The 17,378-nt window shown below is 44.3% G+C and overlaps 2 protein-coding genes across 4 annotated transcripts in view; one reads left to right on the forward strand and one right to left on the reverse strand.

The window, feature by feature from the left end:
• The window catches only part of CA5A (carbonic anhydrase 5A), a 32,709-nt gene that overhangs the window by 5,131 nt on the left and 10,200 nt on the right, over positions 1 to 17,378 (reverse strand). Inside the window, exons 1-5 of one of the 3 annotated variants that reach the window (XM_084644981.1) lie at positions 16,184 to 16,997; positions 12,766 to 12,963; positions 3,424 to 3,542; positions 764 to 859; positions 544 to 606 (exon numbers count right to left, since the gene is read on the reverse strand). In XM_084644981.1, coding sequence (XP_084501107.1) covers positions 544 to 606; positions 764 to 859; positions 3,424 to 3,542; positions 12,766 to 12,963; positions 16,184 to 16,982 — 1,275 coding nt within the window. In that variant the 5' untranslated portion in view covers positions 16,983 to 16,997. Of the gene's footprint in view, positions 1 to 543; positions 607 to 763; positions 860 to 3,423; positions 3,543 to 12,765; positions 12,964 to 14,163; positions 14,268 to 16,183; positions 16,998 to 17,378 lie in introns of those variants that run through there. The other 2 variants (XM_084644983.1, XM_084644982.1) reach the window with 2 other exon arrangements.
• The window catches only part of BANP (BTG3 associated nuclear protein), a 272,200-nt gene continuing 271,334 nt past the window's right edge, over positions 16,513 to 17,378 (forward strand). Inside the window, exon 1 of the mRNA XM_084644987.1 lies at positions 16,513 to 16,573. The gene's annotated coding sequence lies outside the window, so the exon portion shown is untranslated. The remainder of the gene's footprint in view (positions 16,574 to 17,378) is intronic.

Here is a 17,378-nt window from a genome sequence, read left to right on the forward strand (position 1 = left end):
AAAGTTATGTTCAGATAAGAAATCCTGACTGTAGGCTTTGATTAACAAATGTACACAGGAGAAAAATAATGGATACCAGAAAATCTAATATCACAGGCAGTAACCACTGACTGTCTCTCTTTACAGCACTGAGTGATTCTCTGAAAAAATTGGCTTTTAGTTACCATGTGAACATTTTTTAGTAGTTTGGCTTTGTATCAGAGGTCCTCAGCCTTCAGGTAAGGAAAATACTAAGCATGTGTCATGCCCCTCTGCAAAGATACAGTCTACATGCTTTTCTTGATTCAGGCAGATTAGAAAGCGATCACATAAAATCTGAAAGGTTAGTGATTTTCTCTACTTGAATCCAACAACTTTCCCTGTAGTTTCAAAATGCCCTAACCTCAGTCCAGTCCCCAACCCACACACATCAATGACAGTAATAAAGAGTTTATTAATGCCTTGATACTATCAAAATATTCTGTATGTTGATAAACTCACTAACAATAAGGATAGTGAGATGCAGTGGAATATTTAAACATTTAATTTAAAAATATGTATTACCTTGTGTTTAACTGCTGGTAACGCATCTACTAACTTCTGTAGTCCTGCATGATGAGCTCCCAGCTGCATTACACAGATATAAATGTGCAAGTCATCAAGAACACATTACAGAAATACCAACCACAAGAAGTTTAATAAAAAAAAAGTATATATATTTATCTGTTTTAATTTTTTAAAATTATATATAAAATGCATCACTACAGATGCAGTAACAGTTTACCTTCAAAAATACTCCTATGACAACCAAACCATTATTCTCCATGATAGCTTCTTCAAAGCTTGTGGACTTGACAGGATTCCAGTGTACTAAATGTAGCTGAAATACAAGTGAATGACAATTTCACACACATACACCAGACAGACAAACAGAATCAAAACAAATGCAGTTTGTCCTGGTCTTTGTCCTACATTTGACCCGTGACAATTTGAGATGTATAGCAGCTACCTTAAAAATCAAAAGCCACACAATGGGAAACAAAAAATATACTTGAAACTAGTATTTGTTTCTTTAGCTGCTTTTTTTTAAAAAAAGAACTAACCTCAGCCCCATACTTTGCATTTCACAGAAGACTGATTTGGTTTGTGGGTGACAGATTACAAGACTGTTATTCAAAGGTGCAGAAGGAAGTTAGCTGCATTAGGCACCTAGCTCCCCTTTGTGCCTTTAAAAATCAAATGGAAAATTTCTCTCATTATAAGAAAGAGATGAGAGATATAGAACAGACAGCTCTCCTAAGGTTAAATCCACCCCAGCCGAAGAGCTAGCCCAGCACAAGACCTATCTGCACAACTTTAAAGTGCCACGTAAGCCTTCTCAATAAGGAACTTAAGTCTTGTGCTAACTCTCTACATGGAGGTTAATTTGACATCTTATTCATAGTCTAGTTTTTAATAAATCTCAAATTACCAAACAAATAAGCAGACCCCACTATGGCATCATCAACTGGGGGGGAAGAAAGAGGAGGAAAGAACCATTTTCAAGTCCATCTCCATTTTCGTTGAATAAAAAGAAAATTATTTTCACATAAGTCACACTTTCCTCTCTGAGCCCAATGGGTATTTTCTCCCCTAGTCCCACCTCCTTTATTCACTGCTCTCTAATCTTAAATTTCAGAGTAGCAGCCGTGTTAGCCTGTATTCGCAAAAAGAAAAGGAGAACTTGTGGCATCTTAGAGACTAACCAATTTATTTGAGCATAAGCTTTCGTGAGCTACAGCTCACTTCATCGGATTGTAGCTCACGAAAGCTCATGCTCAAATAAATTGGTTAGTCTCTAAGGTGCCACAAGTCCTCCTGTTCTAATCTTAAGGCTTGTCTAGACTAGAAAGTAGTACTGCTTGAACTACGCTGATATAGTTAAAACATCTCCCCTCCCACATGGTGGATCCAGTTATACTAGTATAAGAATGGCGTTTACACCAGTTTGTAGGCTGCTGGCCTGTTCACTCAGCCCAGGAACGACTGAAACCATGCCCAGAGGCTGGTTCAGGCCCTTCCGAACAAGAACATTCAATACAATTATCCCTTCCCCACTAACCCATGATCTCCTGAAGGATCCTTACTACTCTCTGTGACGCTCTGTACCTCTGGGGAACACCCTACACCCCCATGTTCATCTTTATAAAATGATTGTGTGGTATCCAATGGAAAGTTTGTCATGTTGGGTGTCTTTGGAAGGCTCATAATGCACTGAGCATGGTTGTTAAATTATTGTTACAGTTATGTTATAATTTAATGTATTTAGTTATGAGGCTGAAAATGTATCCTCAAGGCTTAAAGCGACTGAACCACTGATCAAAGGGGAGAACCTGGCTGAAGAGCAGCTAGCCAGCCTGTGGTGAGAAGCATCTAAGTTTGTAAGGACATTGAAAGTGTTAAGATCAGCTTAGAATGCTTTTATTTCATTTGACCAAATCTGACTTGTTATGCTTTGACCTATAATCACTTAAATCTACCTTTATAGTTAATAAATTGGTTTGTTTATTCTACCTGAAGCAGTGCGTTTGGTTTGCAGTGTGTCAGAGACTCCTCCTACATATCAATTTCTTTGTTAAATTGATGAACTTATATAAGCTTGCAGTGCCCAGTGGGCATAATTGGACACTGCAGGATGGAGGTTCCTAGGGTTGTTTCTGGGACTGGAGATATTGGCTAGTGTCATTCGCTTGCAAGTAGCTGGGAGCAGCTTACATGGCAGATGAATCCGTGACTTCCGTGACCTCCATGACAAATTTGCAGCCTTAGTTATAGTTTATTCCAGTCTGAGAAGCAAAATAAGCTCTACCACTGTAAAGCACCCTTACACAAGTATAACTACATCCACAACAGAGTTCATAACAGTATAACCGTCGGTTCAAAAATATCATTCTCAACCATCATAGTTAAATCGGTATAGCTTTTCTAGTGTAGACCAGGTCTTCGTCTCATCCCCTCTATTTTCTCTTCTACCCTTTCCCCTAAATGAGAGTAACACAATTTGGGCAGAGACACAGTCCTGCCATCCAAAGCAGCATGGACAGTAACAGCAGTGACATTTTGTTGCATGCCAAGCGCTCATTCTGTGGCTTTCATTGTCTGCATTCAAAGAGTGCCATGTACCAGAAAAAAAGTGTTACTGGAATTTTCATTCAAGTAGCCAACAACCAATTTTAGGACCATGTGCTTTTCTGGAATGTATGGCAGCTCTCAGCTTATTAATGGGACAATGGCTGAACTTTGCTGCTAACTAGGACGGACAGTTACTGGTAAGCAGCAGTTCTGTACATTGACCACAGCTCAGTACTAGCTTTCTAGGCAGGATTAGGGCTGGAATCACTGAGTTCCAGCCTCCTCCTTGTGCAAATATCAGATAGGAGTACTGTTCAGCATTCCTCCCCGTACCTCGGCTGGGAAGACTTTGCTGTCAACCATGTGCTCTGAGCCCCATTCATTTATGGCTCCCCAGTGAAAGTGGAACTGCTTTAGCCTGTAATGATTTTCCAAGGGTCCTCCCATAATTACTAAAAAAGAAAAAGAAAAAACAGAAAAACAGTTACATTTAGCTGATAACTGATTTAGAACTGCCTCTGTGACATGTGAAAATAATACAGCTTTCTTCTCTCCTTGCATTGTATTTACCCAGGAAAGCTCAGATGCAGCAACTGCTTTACAGTGATGTTTTCCCCTTGGTTAATTTTACAGCTCAGTTCGCTAAAGCATCTAAACAAAATTGCTTGGGGCAAGTGTGAGACTTTAATTAGCCCACAGATGAACTCAAGCTAAAGTTAATTTATGACCTCCCATTTTATACAGTAAACAAAGCTTCTTCACCCAACTCCCTGCAAGGGAAAGAATCTTTACAAGTTCAACCAGGATTTGTCTGGCAGAGTCATGGTGGCTATACAGAACACCTTCTCTGAGCAGGTGCATCAGAAGTGGTTCACTGGGTTTTCACTGAATATTTACAACATCAGGATTGAAAGACAAAAATAGTCTCTCCATCTATGACATGATCAGTGAAACCTGGAATTGTAGGAGATACTGGAATTTCTCAGGTGACAATACAAACCATGAATATCCTCCAAATTCTTATTCTTGTACTAATACAATTAGTACATTTTGACAAACATACAATTTTAAATCTTTTTTAAATGTTACAGAAATTTAGAAAACGTGACTCTGCAAGAACTGTGATAGACACACAATTTTAGCATATCAGTCCAATATTAAACTATTTCCAAAATGCCTGTAAATATGCTGATATTTTGTATGTTGAAAACAATTTGGGTGATGATCAGGAAGAATCGAAACACTGTCTGCATATGTGCAAAAATCCAAAGCTTGTTGAAGTTAGACTGTATTATTTACAAGTGATATTTTGTGACCTTTGGTCACAATTGAATGTAATTCTTCTTAGCCTCATATTTATTAAATTATTAAAATAGCAACTCAGAATTTAGTTTAAGTAGGCGATAGACTTTTTGTAATTGGTATACTCACCAAAACTCAAATGATGTATCTGGTTTTGAATTAACTCCTGATGTTTACCTTTTTTCCTGGTGGGAATGATTCACTGGGTCACTCCAGATTAAAACACAGGATCCTCCTGATTCTAAATCCCTTTTTGCTAGTCACTAGATCATAGCACCTTCTAAATTACTGGTACCAATTACATCTAAAGGACTATTAACTAACATTATTATGTGCTTTACAAACTGATTTACTGATGTTAAATACATAGTACATAATTACTATTTTATATCAAACCACTATATGGATTAATTAATCCTAACCTCACTCTTGGAAGGAGGGGAATTAATTCTTTCCAGAGGAGGAGAAAACTAAGGTAGAGGGATTAAAGCCCAAATTTTCAGAAGTGACCAATGACTTTGGCTGCCCAATTTGTAAAACCCTGGGCCTGCTTTAAGCGAGCACCACAATGCCATATCATCCACTGACCTCAGTTGGAGTCATGAAAGTTCAGCATTTTTGAGAACTTTAGGCAAGTCACTAAAGACAGAGCAGCTGAGCGTCAGAACTTTGATTAGAACTCAGCCATTCTTGGATTTTAGTTCCATGTCCAGTCCACTAGACAATGTTGCTTTTCCAGCCATAGTTAAACCAGCCCAACATCTTGGCCTTGGCCTTCCAGAGTAGGTGTACTCATTTTTCAGAGCAAAATGCAAGACTCCCCCAGCAACCTTTCTATACGCAGGGGGAAGCAACTCTGGAGGTCAGAGTACAGACCAAGAGTCACATGACTCATTTGTGCCAAAGACTGACTATATGACCACTGGCAAGTCACTTGTCCTCTCTGCTGCTCAGTTTCTTCATGTGCATGCTAACACTTGCTCACCTTTATACACCACTAGGATCGGGGGGAATAAAAGGACTATGGTCTTGATCCTTCAGCATGGAAGCCAATGGGAATTTTGTCACTGACTTCAATGGTAGCAGGATCAGACCCTATATAATACAAGGGTGTCATTACTAACAGAGATAGTGATTTGTTCGCCTCCTGGCTAAAGGAAAGACACTTGAAAACAGCTGATGGAGCCATGTCTTTTTAAGAAGAATTTCATGCATTTACCTCAAACTTCCACTCACACTGTAAAATCCTAATTATTTGTTAAAGGAGCAGTATACCACCAAGATGTACAACTTGACATTTAACTCATCCAACACCCCAAGGCTAGTTATCTCAGCTATTTCTTGGCATCAGTGAAAAACTGAACATTAGTTTTAAAATACATTAAAGCTTTCTCTCTTCATTTTTTAAAGAGGTTCAGAGGAGACAGTAAAGCACAGTAAGTATAATGAGAGAAAAACGAAAAGGAGTACTTGTGGCACCTTAGAGACTAACCAATTTATTTGAGCATGAGCTTTCGTGAGCTACAGCTCACTTCATCAGATGCATATCGTGGAACCTGCAGCAGACTTTATATATACACAGAGAATATGAAACAATACCTCCTCCCACCCCACTGTCCTGCTGGTAATAGCTTATCTAAAGTGATCATCAGGTGGGCCATTTCCACCACAAATCCAGGTTTTCTCACCCTCCACCCCCCCACACAAATTCACTCTCCTGCTGGTGATAGCCCATCCAAAGTGACAACTCTTTACACAATGTGCATGACAATCAAGTTGGGCTATTTCCTGCACAAATCCAGGTTTTCTCACATCCCCACCACCCCCATACACACACAAACTCACTCTCCTGCTGGTAATAGCTCATCCAAACTGACCACTCTTCAAGTTTAAATCCAAGTTAAACCAGAACATCTGGGGGGGGGGGGTAGGAAAAAACAAGAGGAAACAGGCTACCTTGCATAATGACTTAGCCACTCTAAGTCTCTATTTAAGCCTAAATTAATAGTATCCAATTTGCAAATGAATTCCAATTCAGCAGTTTCTCGCTGGAGTCTGGATTTGAAGTTTTTTTGTTTTAAGATAGCGACCTTCATGTCTGTGATTGCGTGACCAGAGAGATTGAAGTGCTCTCCGACTGGTTTATGAATGTTATAATTCTTGACATCTGATTTGTGTCCATTTATTCTTTTACGTAGAGACTGTCCAGTTTGACCAATGTACATGGCAGAGGGGCATTGCTGGCACATGATGGCATATATCACATTGGTGGATGTGCAGGTGAACGAGCCTCTGATAGTGTGGCTGATGTTATTAGGCTCTGTGATGGTGTCCCCTGAATAGATATGTGGGCACAATTGGCAACGGGCTTTGTTGCAAGGATAAGTTCCTGGGTTAGTGGTTCTGTTGTGTGGTATGTGGTTGTTGGTGAGTATTTGCTTCAGGTTGCGGGGCTGTCTGTAGGCAAGGACTGGCCTGTCTCCCAAGATTTGTGAGAGTGTTGGGTCATCCTTTAGGATAGGTTGTAGATCCTTAATAATGCGTTGGAGGGGTTTTAGTTGGGGGCTGAAGGTGACGGCTAGTGGCGTTCTGTTATTTTCTTTGTTAGGCCTGTCCTGTAGTAGGTAACTTCTGGGAACTCTTCTGGCTCTATCAATCTGTTTCTTTACTTCTGCAGGTGGGTATTGTAGTTGTAAGAAAGCTTGACAGAGATCTTGTAGGTGTTTGTCTCTGTCTGAGGGGTTGGAGCAAATGCGGTTGTATCGCAGAGCTTGGCTGTAGACGATGGATCGTGTGGTGTGGTCAGGGTGAAAGCTGGAGGCATGCAGGTAGGAATAGCGGTCAGTAGGTTTCCGGTATAGGGTGGTGTTTATGTGACCATTGTTTATTAGCACTGTAGTGTCCAGGAAGTGGATCTCTTGTGTGGACTGGACCAGGCTGAGGTTGGTGGTGGGATGGAAATTGTTGAAATCATGGTGGAATTCCTCAAGGGCTTCTTTTCCATGGGTCCAGATGATGAAGATGTCATCAATATAGCGCAAGTAGAGTAGGGGCTTTAGGGGACGAGAGCTGAGGAAGCGTTGTTCTAAATCAGCCATAAAAATGTTGGCATACTGTGGGGCCATGCGGGTACCCATAGCAGTGCCGCTGATCTGAAGGTATACATTGTCCCCAAATGTGAAGTAGTTATGGGTAAGGACAAAGTCACAAAGTTCAGCCACCAGGTTAGCCGTGACATTATCGGGGATAGTGTTCTTGACGGCTTGTAGTCCATCTTTGTGTGGAATGTTGGTGTAGAGGGCTTCTACATCCATAGTGGCCAGGATGGTGTTATTACCAGCTATTGTCCAGCTATTACCAGCAGGACAGTGGGGTGGGAGGAGGTATTGTTTCATATTCTCTGTGTATATATAAAGTCTGCTGCAGGTTCCACGATATGCATCTGATGAAGTGAGCTGTAGCTCACGAAAGCTTATGCTCAAATAAATTGGTTAGTCTCTAAGGTGCCACAAGTACTCCTTTTCTTTTTGCGAATACAGACTAACACGGCTGTTACTCTGAAACCTATAATGAGAGAGCACTGGGGGGGAGGGAATTAAGACCCCACTCCTATAATGACCTCCACACCTGATCCTATTTGTTCATGTGCATCCGTGAGTACTTAGACTCATGCGAATAGCCCCATTCACCTACACAGGTTTACCCACGTGAATGAAGTTACTCACAAGCATGTCTATTTGCAAAATCAGACCCTTATGATGGACATGATAGATAAAGATAATAAACAGGGTTTACAATCCCTTTCCAGTCACTGACACTTTTTGGTTTTTCATGGCCTACAACAATGCTGATTGGTTTCACAACACCACACTTTAAAGGGACTCCCTCTTTTTTTCTAAAGCAGCAGCAGCTTGTCTGAAACTTTTTTTTTTAAACCTAGAAAGACAAGGTGGATGAGATAATATCTTTTACTAGACCAACTTCTGTTGGTGAGAGAGACAAACTTTCAAGCTCAGACAGAGCTGTTCTTTAAACTGACAGGTTTCAGAGTAGCAGCCGTGTTAGTCTGTATCTGCAAAAAGAAAAGGAGTACTTGTGGCACCTTAGAGACTCACAAATTTATTTGAGCATAAGCTTTCGTGAGCTACAGCTCACTTCATCGGATGCATTCAGTGGAAAATACAGTGGAGAGATGTATATACATAGAGAACATGAAACAATGGGTGTTACCATACACACTGTAACGAGAGTGATCACTTAAGGTGAGCTATTACCAGCAGGAGAGCAAATACTCACCAGCAGCCACACACCACACAACAGAACCATTAACCCAGGAACCCATCCTTGCAACAAAGCCCATTGCCAACCGTGTCCACATATCTATTCAGGGGACACCATCATAGAGCCTAATCACATCAGTCACACTATCAGAGGCTCGTTCACCTGCACATCTACCAATGTGATATATGCCTCATGTGCCAGCAATGTCCCTCTGCCATGTACATTGGCCAAACTGGACAGTCTCTACGTAAAAGAATAAATGGACACAAATCAGACGTCAAGAATTAGAACATTCAAAAACCAGTCGGAGAAACGTCAATCTCTTTGGTCACTCAATTACAGACCTAAAAGTTGCAATTCTTCAACAAAAAAACTTCAAAAACAGACTCCAAGGAGAGACTGCTGAATTGGAATTAATTTGCAAACTGGATACAATTAACTTAGGCTGGAATAGAGACTGGGAGTGGGTGGGTGATTACACAAAGTAAAATATTTCCCCTTGTTTATTCCCCTCCCACCCCCCACTGTTCCTCAGATGTTCTTGTCAACTGCTGGAAATGGCCCACCTTGATTATCACTACAAAAGCCCCCCCACCTCGATGGTAATAGCTCACCTTAAGTGATCACTCTCGTTACAGTGTGTACGGTAACACCCATTGTTTCATCTTCTCTGTGTATATAAATCTCCCCACTGTATTTTCCACTGAATGCATCCGATGAAGTGAGCTGTAGCTCACGAAAGCTTATGCTCAAATAACTTTGCTAGTCTCTAAGGTGCCACAAGTACTCCTTTTCTTTCTTTAAACTGAGTAATGTTACAAGTCCATTTCCATCCAATAGATGGCAGTGGTGCATATAAATAACCAGTACATTACATACCTTTCCCACACTCTCTCCCCCCCCCCCCCCCGACTTCTCTTCATTCTCCTGTTCTGCTTGTCTATAGCACCCAATGGCAGAGCTAGTCTCCTCTTTTGCAAGAGGCATGTTTTTGTCTAAGGTCAGGAATTCAGCATTTCTGTTTACCTTGGATATGCCCTTCTGTTTTCATCATTTTTTACTTTTCTTCAACATTTTCAATCTTATTTTTCAACTCCATTGCATTTGTATCCATGTTGCTTTCACCTCTCTCTCTCTCTCTATTGCAGCTGAATGATAGAAGCTGGGAGGAAGACAAAGCAGAAAGAGAAACCAAAGATAGAGGAAGAATAAGAGAGTGAAAAGCAGACTGTGGGGGAAAGAGGGAGAGAAGTTTAGAAAGTTGAAAGGTATATAAAAGAAAATCTGCCCAACTAAAAGCAGAACAGGTTAGAGTTTTCGTGCACTAAGTACAATACAATAGGATGGATAATGAACTTGTGCTGCATCTAAATAGTGCAATTATCCTAGACTGCTCCACTGTAACTAGAACACTAATAGAATTACACACTACACTGTAAAAACATGAACGTGCTACAGTGTGATTTCCTTGTTTAATGTAGACCTGGATGATGGATTAATATACAACAATATTACATTTGTGAAATAGTGACATGGGTTGTTATAACTTCAAAGAGGAACCTGGAAAGACACAGGGGTTTCAGAAATGGTGTACAGAAGTTGTAGCAAATGAGGTCTACACACGAAGTAGTTACATGACAGGCATTGCAATTTGGCCTGTAGGAGATGTTTTAGTATGCATAATCAGTTTGGGAGCGACTTTAGGATCTTCTGTTCCCAAAGACAGAAAAAAGGGAGTGATCGTCATCAAATGACATGAGGTGTTAACACTTGCAAATCTCTGCTAATAGCAACAGAAGTGCAATGCACAAATGTTTATGACAATAAGGAGGGGCAGCCAGGTGCTTGACACTCAATTTTGAGGGGAAATGATGGCTCAGAATGACTGGATAAATAGAATTCCCACACTTCCCGCCATCAGGAGATCTGTTTCTGTGCTTGTAATAAGTGAGAACAGGGACAGTCTCCACTTCAACATCTGAATCCCAACACTGCAAAAAAGCTTTCTGTAATGCTATTAATTGGGCAAATGTTGAACTTGTAAATCTTCCTTTTCTTGTTAACCTGGGGAATCCAGCATTCAAAGAACCCACAATAACGAATCTTTTTTATAACATTGTTTTCTCAATCCCTCTCCAAACATCAGCCAAAAAAAGTGTTGGTATCATAGAAATAAGATATTTATGAATATAGCATTGGGACACCTTCCCCAGAGTTTTTCTGACAGAAGTATTAAAAGTGTGAACCTCCTAAGCTAGAGATGTTCACAAGCATTTTCCGCCTGCCCCACAAAAGAGTCAAGCCTTTCCTGCACTGGAGAAATACTCATCCCAGACCACCTGTCACTCTAATTGGGAAGGTCTGAACTCATCCAGCTCTAAATATTATCTTTCCACACTGACAATTTGGATAACTACAGTGAATCAAATGCTATCCAATATCTGTGACCAACTGCTACTACTTAACAGAAGTTATTAAATATTCTATTCATACCTAATTGTAATAGAAAACTGCACTAATATGCTTTTGTCAAGTAGATTTTAAGAGGATCAACGATCAAAAACCTTCAGTTTAGCAGTAATATCTTGAATTTAAACTCACTTGAATTTTCAGTCCAAATTTTAAAATGTATCTTGCAGAGATAAAGACAAATTGGAGGAGTGGGCCAAAAGAAATCTGATGAGGTTCAATAAGGATAAGTGCAGGATCCTGCACTTAGGACGGAAGAACCCAATGCACAGCTACAGACTAGGGACTGAATGGCTAGGCAGAAGTTCTGCGGAAAAGGACCTAGGGGTGACAGTGGACGAGAAGCTGGATATGAATCAGCAGTGTGCCCTTGTTGCCAAGAAGGCCAATGGCATTTTGGGATGTATAAGTAGGGGCATACCGAGCAGATCGAGGGATGTGATCGCTCCCCTCTATTCGACATTGGTGAGGCCTCATCTGGAGTACTGTGTCCAGTTTTGGGCCCCACACTACAAGAAGGATGTGGATAAATTGGAGAGAGTCCAGCAAAGGGCAACAAAAATGATTAGGGGACTGGAACACTTGACTTATGAGGAGAGGCTGAGGGAACTGGGATTGTTTAGTCTGCAGAAGAGAAGAATGAGGGGGGATTTGATAGCTGCTTTCAACTACTTGAGAGGTGGTTCCAGAGAGGATGGTTCTAGACTATTCTCAGTGGTAGAAGAGGACAGGACAAGGAGTAATGGTCTCAAGTTGCAGTGGGGGAGGTTTAGGTTGGATATTAGGAAAAACTTTTTCACTAGGAGGGTGGTGAAACACTGGAATGCGTTACCTAGGGAGGTGGTAGAATCTCCTTCCTTAGAAGTTTTTAAGGTCAGGCTTGACAAAGCCCTGGCTGGGATGATTTAATTGGGGATTGGTCCTGCTTTGAGCAGGGGGTTGGACTAGATGACCTCCTGAGGTCCCTTCCAACCCTGATATTCTATGATTTAGCTACTATCTATTGGTAGAGCTTGGAGATTTTTTTTAAAGCAACTTGATCACATGTATTTGCTTACCACATTATCAAATCAGCATTATTTATTTTCCTCAAGAGTTTACTCAGATTAAATAGTTCTAACAGAACAATGTTCTCTTCAAAAAGGAACATGAACCTTGCTGGCTAATTATCTCAAATGCATTACTTTTATGTTAACACAAAGAGATAAACAGCCGAATTATTTCATTAATGTTTAATTCCAGAATTACAATTTTAAAATCAAGTACATTCATGCAAGCACTAGCTAAAAAAGACAATGAGATAAAATCAAAAGGAAGGACATACAGGCTTGTGCAATAAGTGTAGAAGGTTTGCACAAGGCACAGCTGAAGCCCTTAATACAGGGCAGAACCAATGCATTGTGATACTGATTACAATGAATCCTTGCTTAGAGAGAAGCTATTCCGTAAAAAGGGGAGAAAAGGCACCTTCTTTAGAAGAGGGTTATACTCTAACTTGGTTTTCAGCCTTTGTTTTCTGATTCTTACTGAGAGAGAGAGACAGATCTTACAGTATGGCATGGACAGGATTTTTCAGCAGCAGACAGAAACAACACATTAACCTGATCTTGTTGCACTCCTTACCTGATTTGTCTGTGGAATCGTCAAATTCAACCTGGAATGAGTACCCATTATTCCAGATATAGAGACATGTGTCTGGGTCATAGTGGATTTTCAGGGGCTTCAGTTGAGGGTCGTAAACACTGTCTCTCCACTGGATGTTGATTGGAGACTGCCGAGTGCCCCCAGAAACTGAAAACTCGCTCTGCCAAAGCGGATGCACTAAAAGCAGAACCCAGAATCAGTCTCTAATGTGTTGTACAGAATTTATGACAGAATGTTAGATCTTTTTGGCAACAGAAAGTGCCTCAGAATAGCATTTTCAAAGGCTAGATTCACATCAGCTGGTCTATAAGAAAATAAAGAAAACAGTACATTCCCACTTGTATGACTCAGATTTACCCAGAGAAGTGTAGTAACTTGCTTCATAGCTGTATCTGTCACAATAATAAAGCTATTCAAAGCAATTTTGTTTTCTCTCATTTGTCAGGGATAAATTTTTCCTCAATTGTCAATAAATTTACATAGGTCTTCTGTTTCGCTACTTAACCTATATAGAGCTGTGTCATGCCACTTTATTTTTGCTGATGTGTAGGCGTGGCAGGATTCAATTTTAATTTGGAACTATCAATAAAATGTGGATTTCAGGGGACACACTGAAATCAACAACAACAACAACAAAAGGCAGTCAGTAACAATCAGCATACCTGCAGGGATCAGGTATCACCCCTATGCAGGGAGCCCTCTCTAGCCCTGCTGATACAGGAGTAAGTGAGCAGGTCCATGAAAGCAGAACTACAGAGCTATGTTGCCTCAGGGCTGGTAACACCCATTCCTTGCAGGAACAAGGTGTGGGGGAGGCTGTGTTTGGCCTGGCCCAGTGGAGCAGAGACCCCTGGTCAGGACTGCATGGAGGATGAGCCCCCAGTTGTGGGAGAGGCCATCCTGCTGCTGAACAGTTCCTGCCAGGGTGTGGCTCCCACACTCCCAGCTGGTGGGTTAGCGAGTGAGCAGGGGCGGTGACACCCTATCCCTACAGGCACAAGGTGAGGGGAAGGCTGTGATCCTGGCCTGGTGAAGCATTGACTCCCCAGTCCAGAACTGCAAGGAGTAATCAGCGTCGTCATTGTCCCTGGGAGTGGGGAAGGCCACCCTGCTGCTGAATGCCTCAGTCCCCAGGCAGGAACCATTGAACAAAGGGGTGGCCCCATGGCCAGCGAATCCTCCTCCTTGCGGTCTTGGCCAGAGGTTTCTGCTGTCCCCCGCACCTTGTGCCTGTATGGATCTTGTGTCACCAGGCCCAGGCAGAGAGCCCTCAGCAGGTCTGCAATCACCATCCACAAGTGTGGAGCCGACTCTAGGCAGGAACTCTTCAGCAGCAGGTTGACCTCCCCTGTAGCCACGACTTGTCATCCTCCTTACCGTCCTGCCCAGGGTCATTGCTCTGCCAGGCCAGGACTTCTGCAGCCTCCCCCATACTTCGTGTCTCAGTGTTTTGGGCCTCTCCGCTGCACAGGGAGTCCCCTGCAGTCCCATGGTCAGCAATGCACTACCCCATCCCCCACAACTGTAAAAACAAAGTTAAAAATAGAAAAAAAAATTGAAAATTGAAAAAAATCATCACAATTAGAAAAAAAATTGAATTCTGCCAAGCCTCCTTACATACCAGTATGACCAACTGATATCAGCTCAGCTCCAGAGGCAGCAGGTAAACAAGAATATTCTTTGGAGGGCTCCATAAAAACTGGGTCTTTTCTCATCACCCTCCTCTGTTTATGTGGCACGTGGCTGGAAATGGATCCCTATTAAGCGCTTTTAAAGCACTTATTACAGCATCATCACTGATCTCACAAGGTGGAATAAAAAGGCAGATCTTTGTGCCTGCAAGGAGCCCCACTAACTGCCTAGGCAGATCAACTCGCAGGATAGGGACCTACGCATGTACTCAATTTCCAGAGAATCAGATTCAACTCATGTAAGGAAATGAGAATCAGGAGCCTGACAAAACCTGCCTGGATCTGGGAAGTTGCACGTGCTAAATGACTGAAGGACAGTGGTTCTCATAGTCGGTGGATCCCTGGAGGTCCACCAACAAATTTCTGGTCATTTACCAATTGGTCTGAAAATGAACCATAAAAATCTTGGAGGTGAGATGGGCTCAGATACTTTATTTAAAAAAATTGTACAAATTTACCTGCCTTATTTTCTTTTCTGTGAAAGGAAAGCTTAAATATTGTAACAGACCATTCATGTGACAGGTGACTACACTGTTTTCCCTCTAGCCTCTCAACAAGAACCTGAGCTCACTGAAGGTCACTGCTCCTGAGGAAGCTTGCAGCGCTGCAGCTCACTTATAGATCAGCCAGTCCCCAATCAGAACCTCACCTCTACAGCAGGGTGGGTTGGGACCCCTCAGAGGGTTGCGAGGTTATTACATGGGGGGGTCGTGAGCTGTCACCCTCCACCCCAAACCCTGCTTTGCCTCCAGCATTTATAATGGTGTTAAATATATTAAAAATATATGTTTTTAACTTATAACTCAGAGACTTGCTGTGTGAAAGGGGTCACCAGTACAAAAGTCTGAGAACCCCAGCTCTAGAGGAAATGCACACATTTTTCTCCTATTATTGTTAACACTGTTTCTGGACACTGTAATCAGGAAAAAGAAAAAGGAGGACCTGTGGCACCTTAGAGACTAACCAATTTATTTGAGCATGAGCTTTCGTGAGCTACACAGCTCACTTCATCGGATGCTCAAATAAATTGGTTAGTCTCTAAGGTGCCACAGGTCCTCCTTTTCTTTTTGGGGATACAGACTAACAGGGCTGCTACTCTGAAACCTGTAATCGGGAAAGTGTAATTAACAAGCTGCTGTAAATCTCAGCCCCTTCTATGTAACTTTTGAAGAACAGTCAGTCTATCAAAAAACGTGGAACTTCAAACGTGAGTTTAAAATTAAACAGAGACAGAAAAAGTGGTGATGTTAAACCAGCCCAATTCTGCAGGAGGAGAAGAATGTTGCTGACAAGGGGGCTGAGCCTGCGGCTGCATCAGCCCAGGATGTGATGGGGGAGCGAGAGACCTGCAGGAGGGAGGCTGAATGCTTCCACCCTGGGTGCCGGGCCGTGCCGAGTGCCCTGGAGACCCCCAGAGAGGGTGCAGGGTGCCCAGGGGAGAGGCCGGGGTGCAGGGGCTGCCCTGGGGCAGAGCGGTTCAGGGGGCCTGGAGGTTTCCAGGGGACAACAAGTGCTGGGTGCCCCCGCAGGCAGAGGCTGCGGCAGGATGCCGGGGGGTTACCGGGCAGCGGGTGCAGGGTGTCTCGGGGGGACGCCCCGCGCACCATCCCGGGGAACGGGGGCCCCCGAGGAGGGACTATCCCGGGCCGAGGGGGGCCGGAGGGCTCTGGGGCGCACGGCCCGGGGGACCCGCGGGTCGGACTCACGGGCGTCGCGGAGGCGGTAGGAGGAGCAGGCGGCCAGGCTGCAGGGCCTCGCCCCGCGCGGCTCGGCGCAGGGGGCGGCGGGCGGGCGGAGGCGCTGGGCCGAGGCCGCCAGGGCCCTTCGCAGCAGCTGCAGCGGCATCTCGGCGGGGCCGACAGCGCCGCGTCCGCCCTGCGCCAATCCCGGCCCCGCCGCCGGCTCCCCGGGGCCTGGCCCTGCCTCCGCCGGGCCCGCCCTCCCCGGGCCTACGCGGCCGCCGGGCCCGCCCGCTCGGCGGGCGGCCAGAGCCGAGGGCGGGGGGCGGAGCTGGCAGCCCCGGGGCCCTGGGTGGGAGCTCGGCGCCCCTCTGGCCTTATCCCCTCTCTGCCTCTCCGCCTTGGCTTGTCCTGCCGGTAGATTGTCCGTCTGTCTGTCTGGCCTGGCCCGTGCACTCTCATTGTCTGTGCCCGGTCTATCTGGCCTTGTCCCGAGACCCTCCGTCTGTCTGTCCCCCCGTCTGTCCGTCCTGCCCCGAGACCCTCCGTCTGTCTGTCCCCCCGTCTGTCCGTCCTGCCCCGAGACCCTCCGTCTGTCTGTCCCCCCGTCTGTCCGTCCTGCCCCGAGACCCTCCGTCTGTCTGTCCCCCCGTCTGTCTGTCCTGCACCGAGACCCTCCGTGTGTCCGTCGCCCTGTCTGTCCCCCCTGCCCCATACCCTCCGTCTGTCTGTCCCCCCGTCTGTCCGTCCTGGCGGAGTCCCTCCGTCTGTCTGTCTGTCTGTCCCCCCGTCTGTCTGTCCTGCCCCAGACCCTCCGTCTGTCCATCCTGCCCCTAGACCCTCCATCTGTCCATCCCCCCGTATGTCTGTCCTGCCCTGAGACCCTCCGTCTGTCTGCCCCCCCCTCTGTCTGGCCCTGCTGGTAGATTATCTGTACCCCCTGTCTGTCTGTCTCTGGCTTCCTGTCTGTATGTCACTGGCCCGTAGAGTTTCATTGCATGTTCCTCCATCTGTCTGTGCCTTTGATTCTCGCCATGCCTCTCCATCTGTCCATCCTGCCCCTAGACCCTCCATCTGTCCATCCCCCCGTATGTCTGTCCTGCCCTGAGACCCTCCGTCTGTCTGCCCCCCCCTCTGTCCGTCCTGCCCCTAGACCCTCCGTCTGTCTGTCTGTCCTGCCCCAGACCCTCCGTCTGTTCATCCTGCCCCTAGACCCTCCATC

The sequence above is a fragment of the Lepidochelys olivacea genome, assembly GCF_965140295.1.
Source record: "Lepidochelys olivacea isolate rLepOli2 genome assembly, chromosome: 12".
Taxonomy (NCBI): Eukaryota; Metazoa; Chordata; order Testudines; family Cheloniidae; genus Lepidochelys; species Lepidochelys olivacea.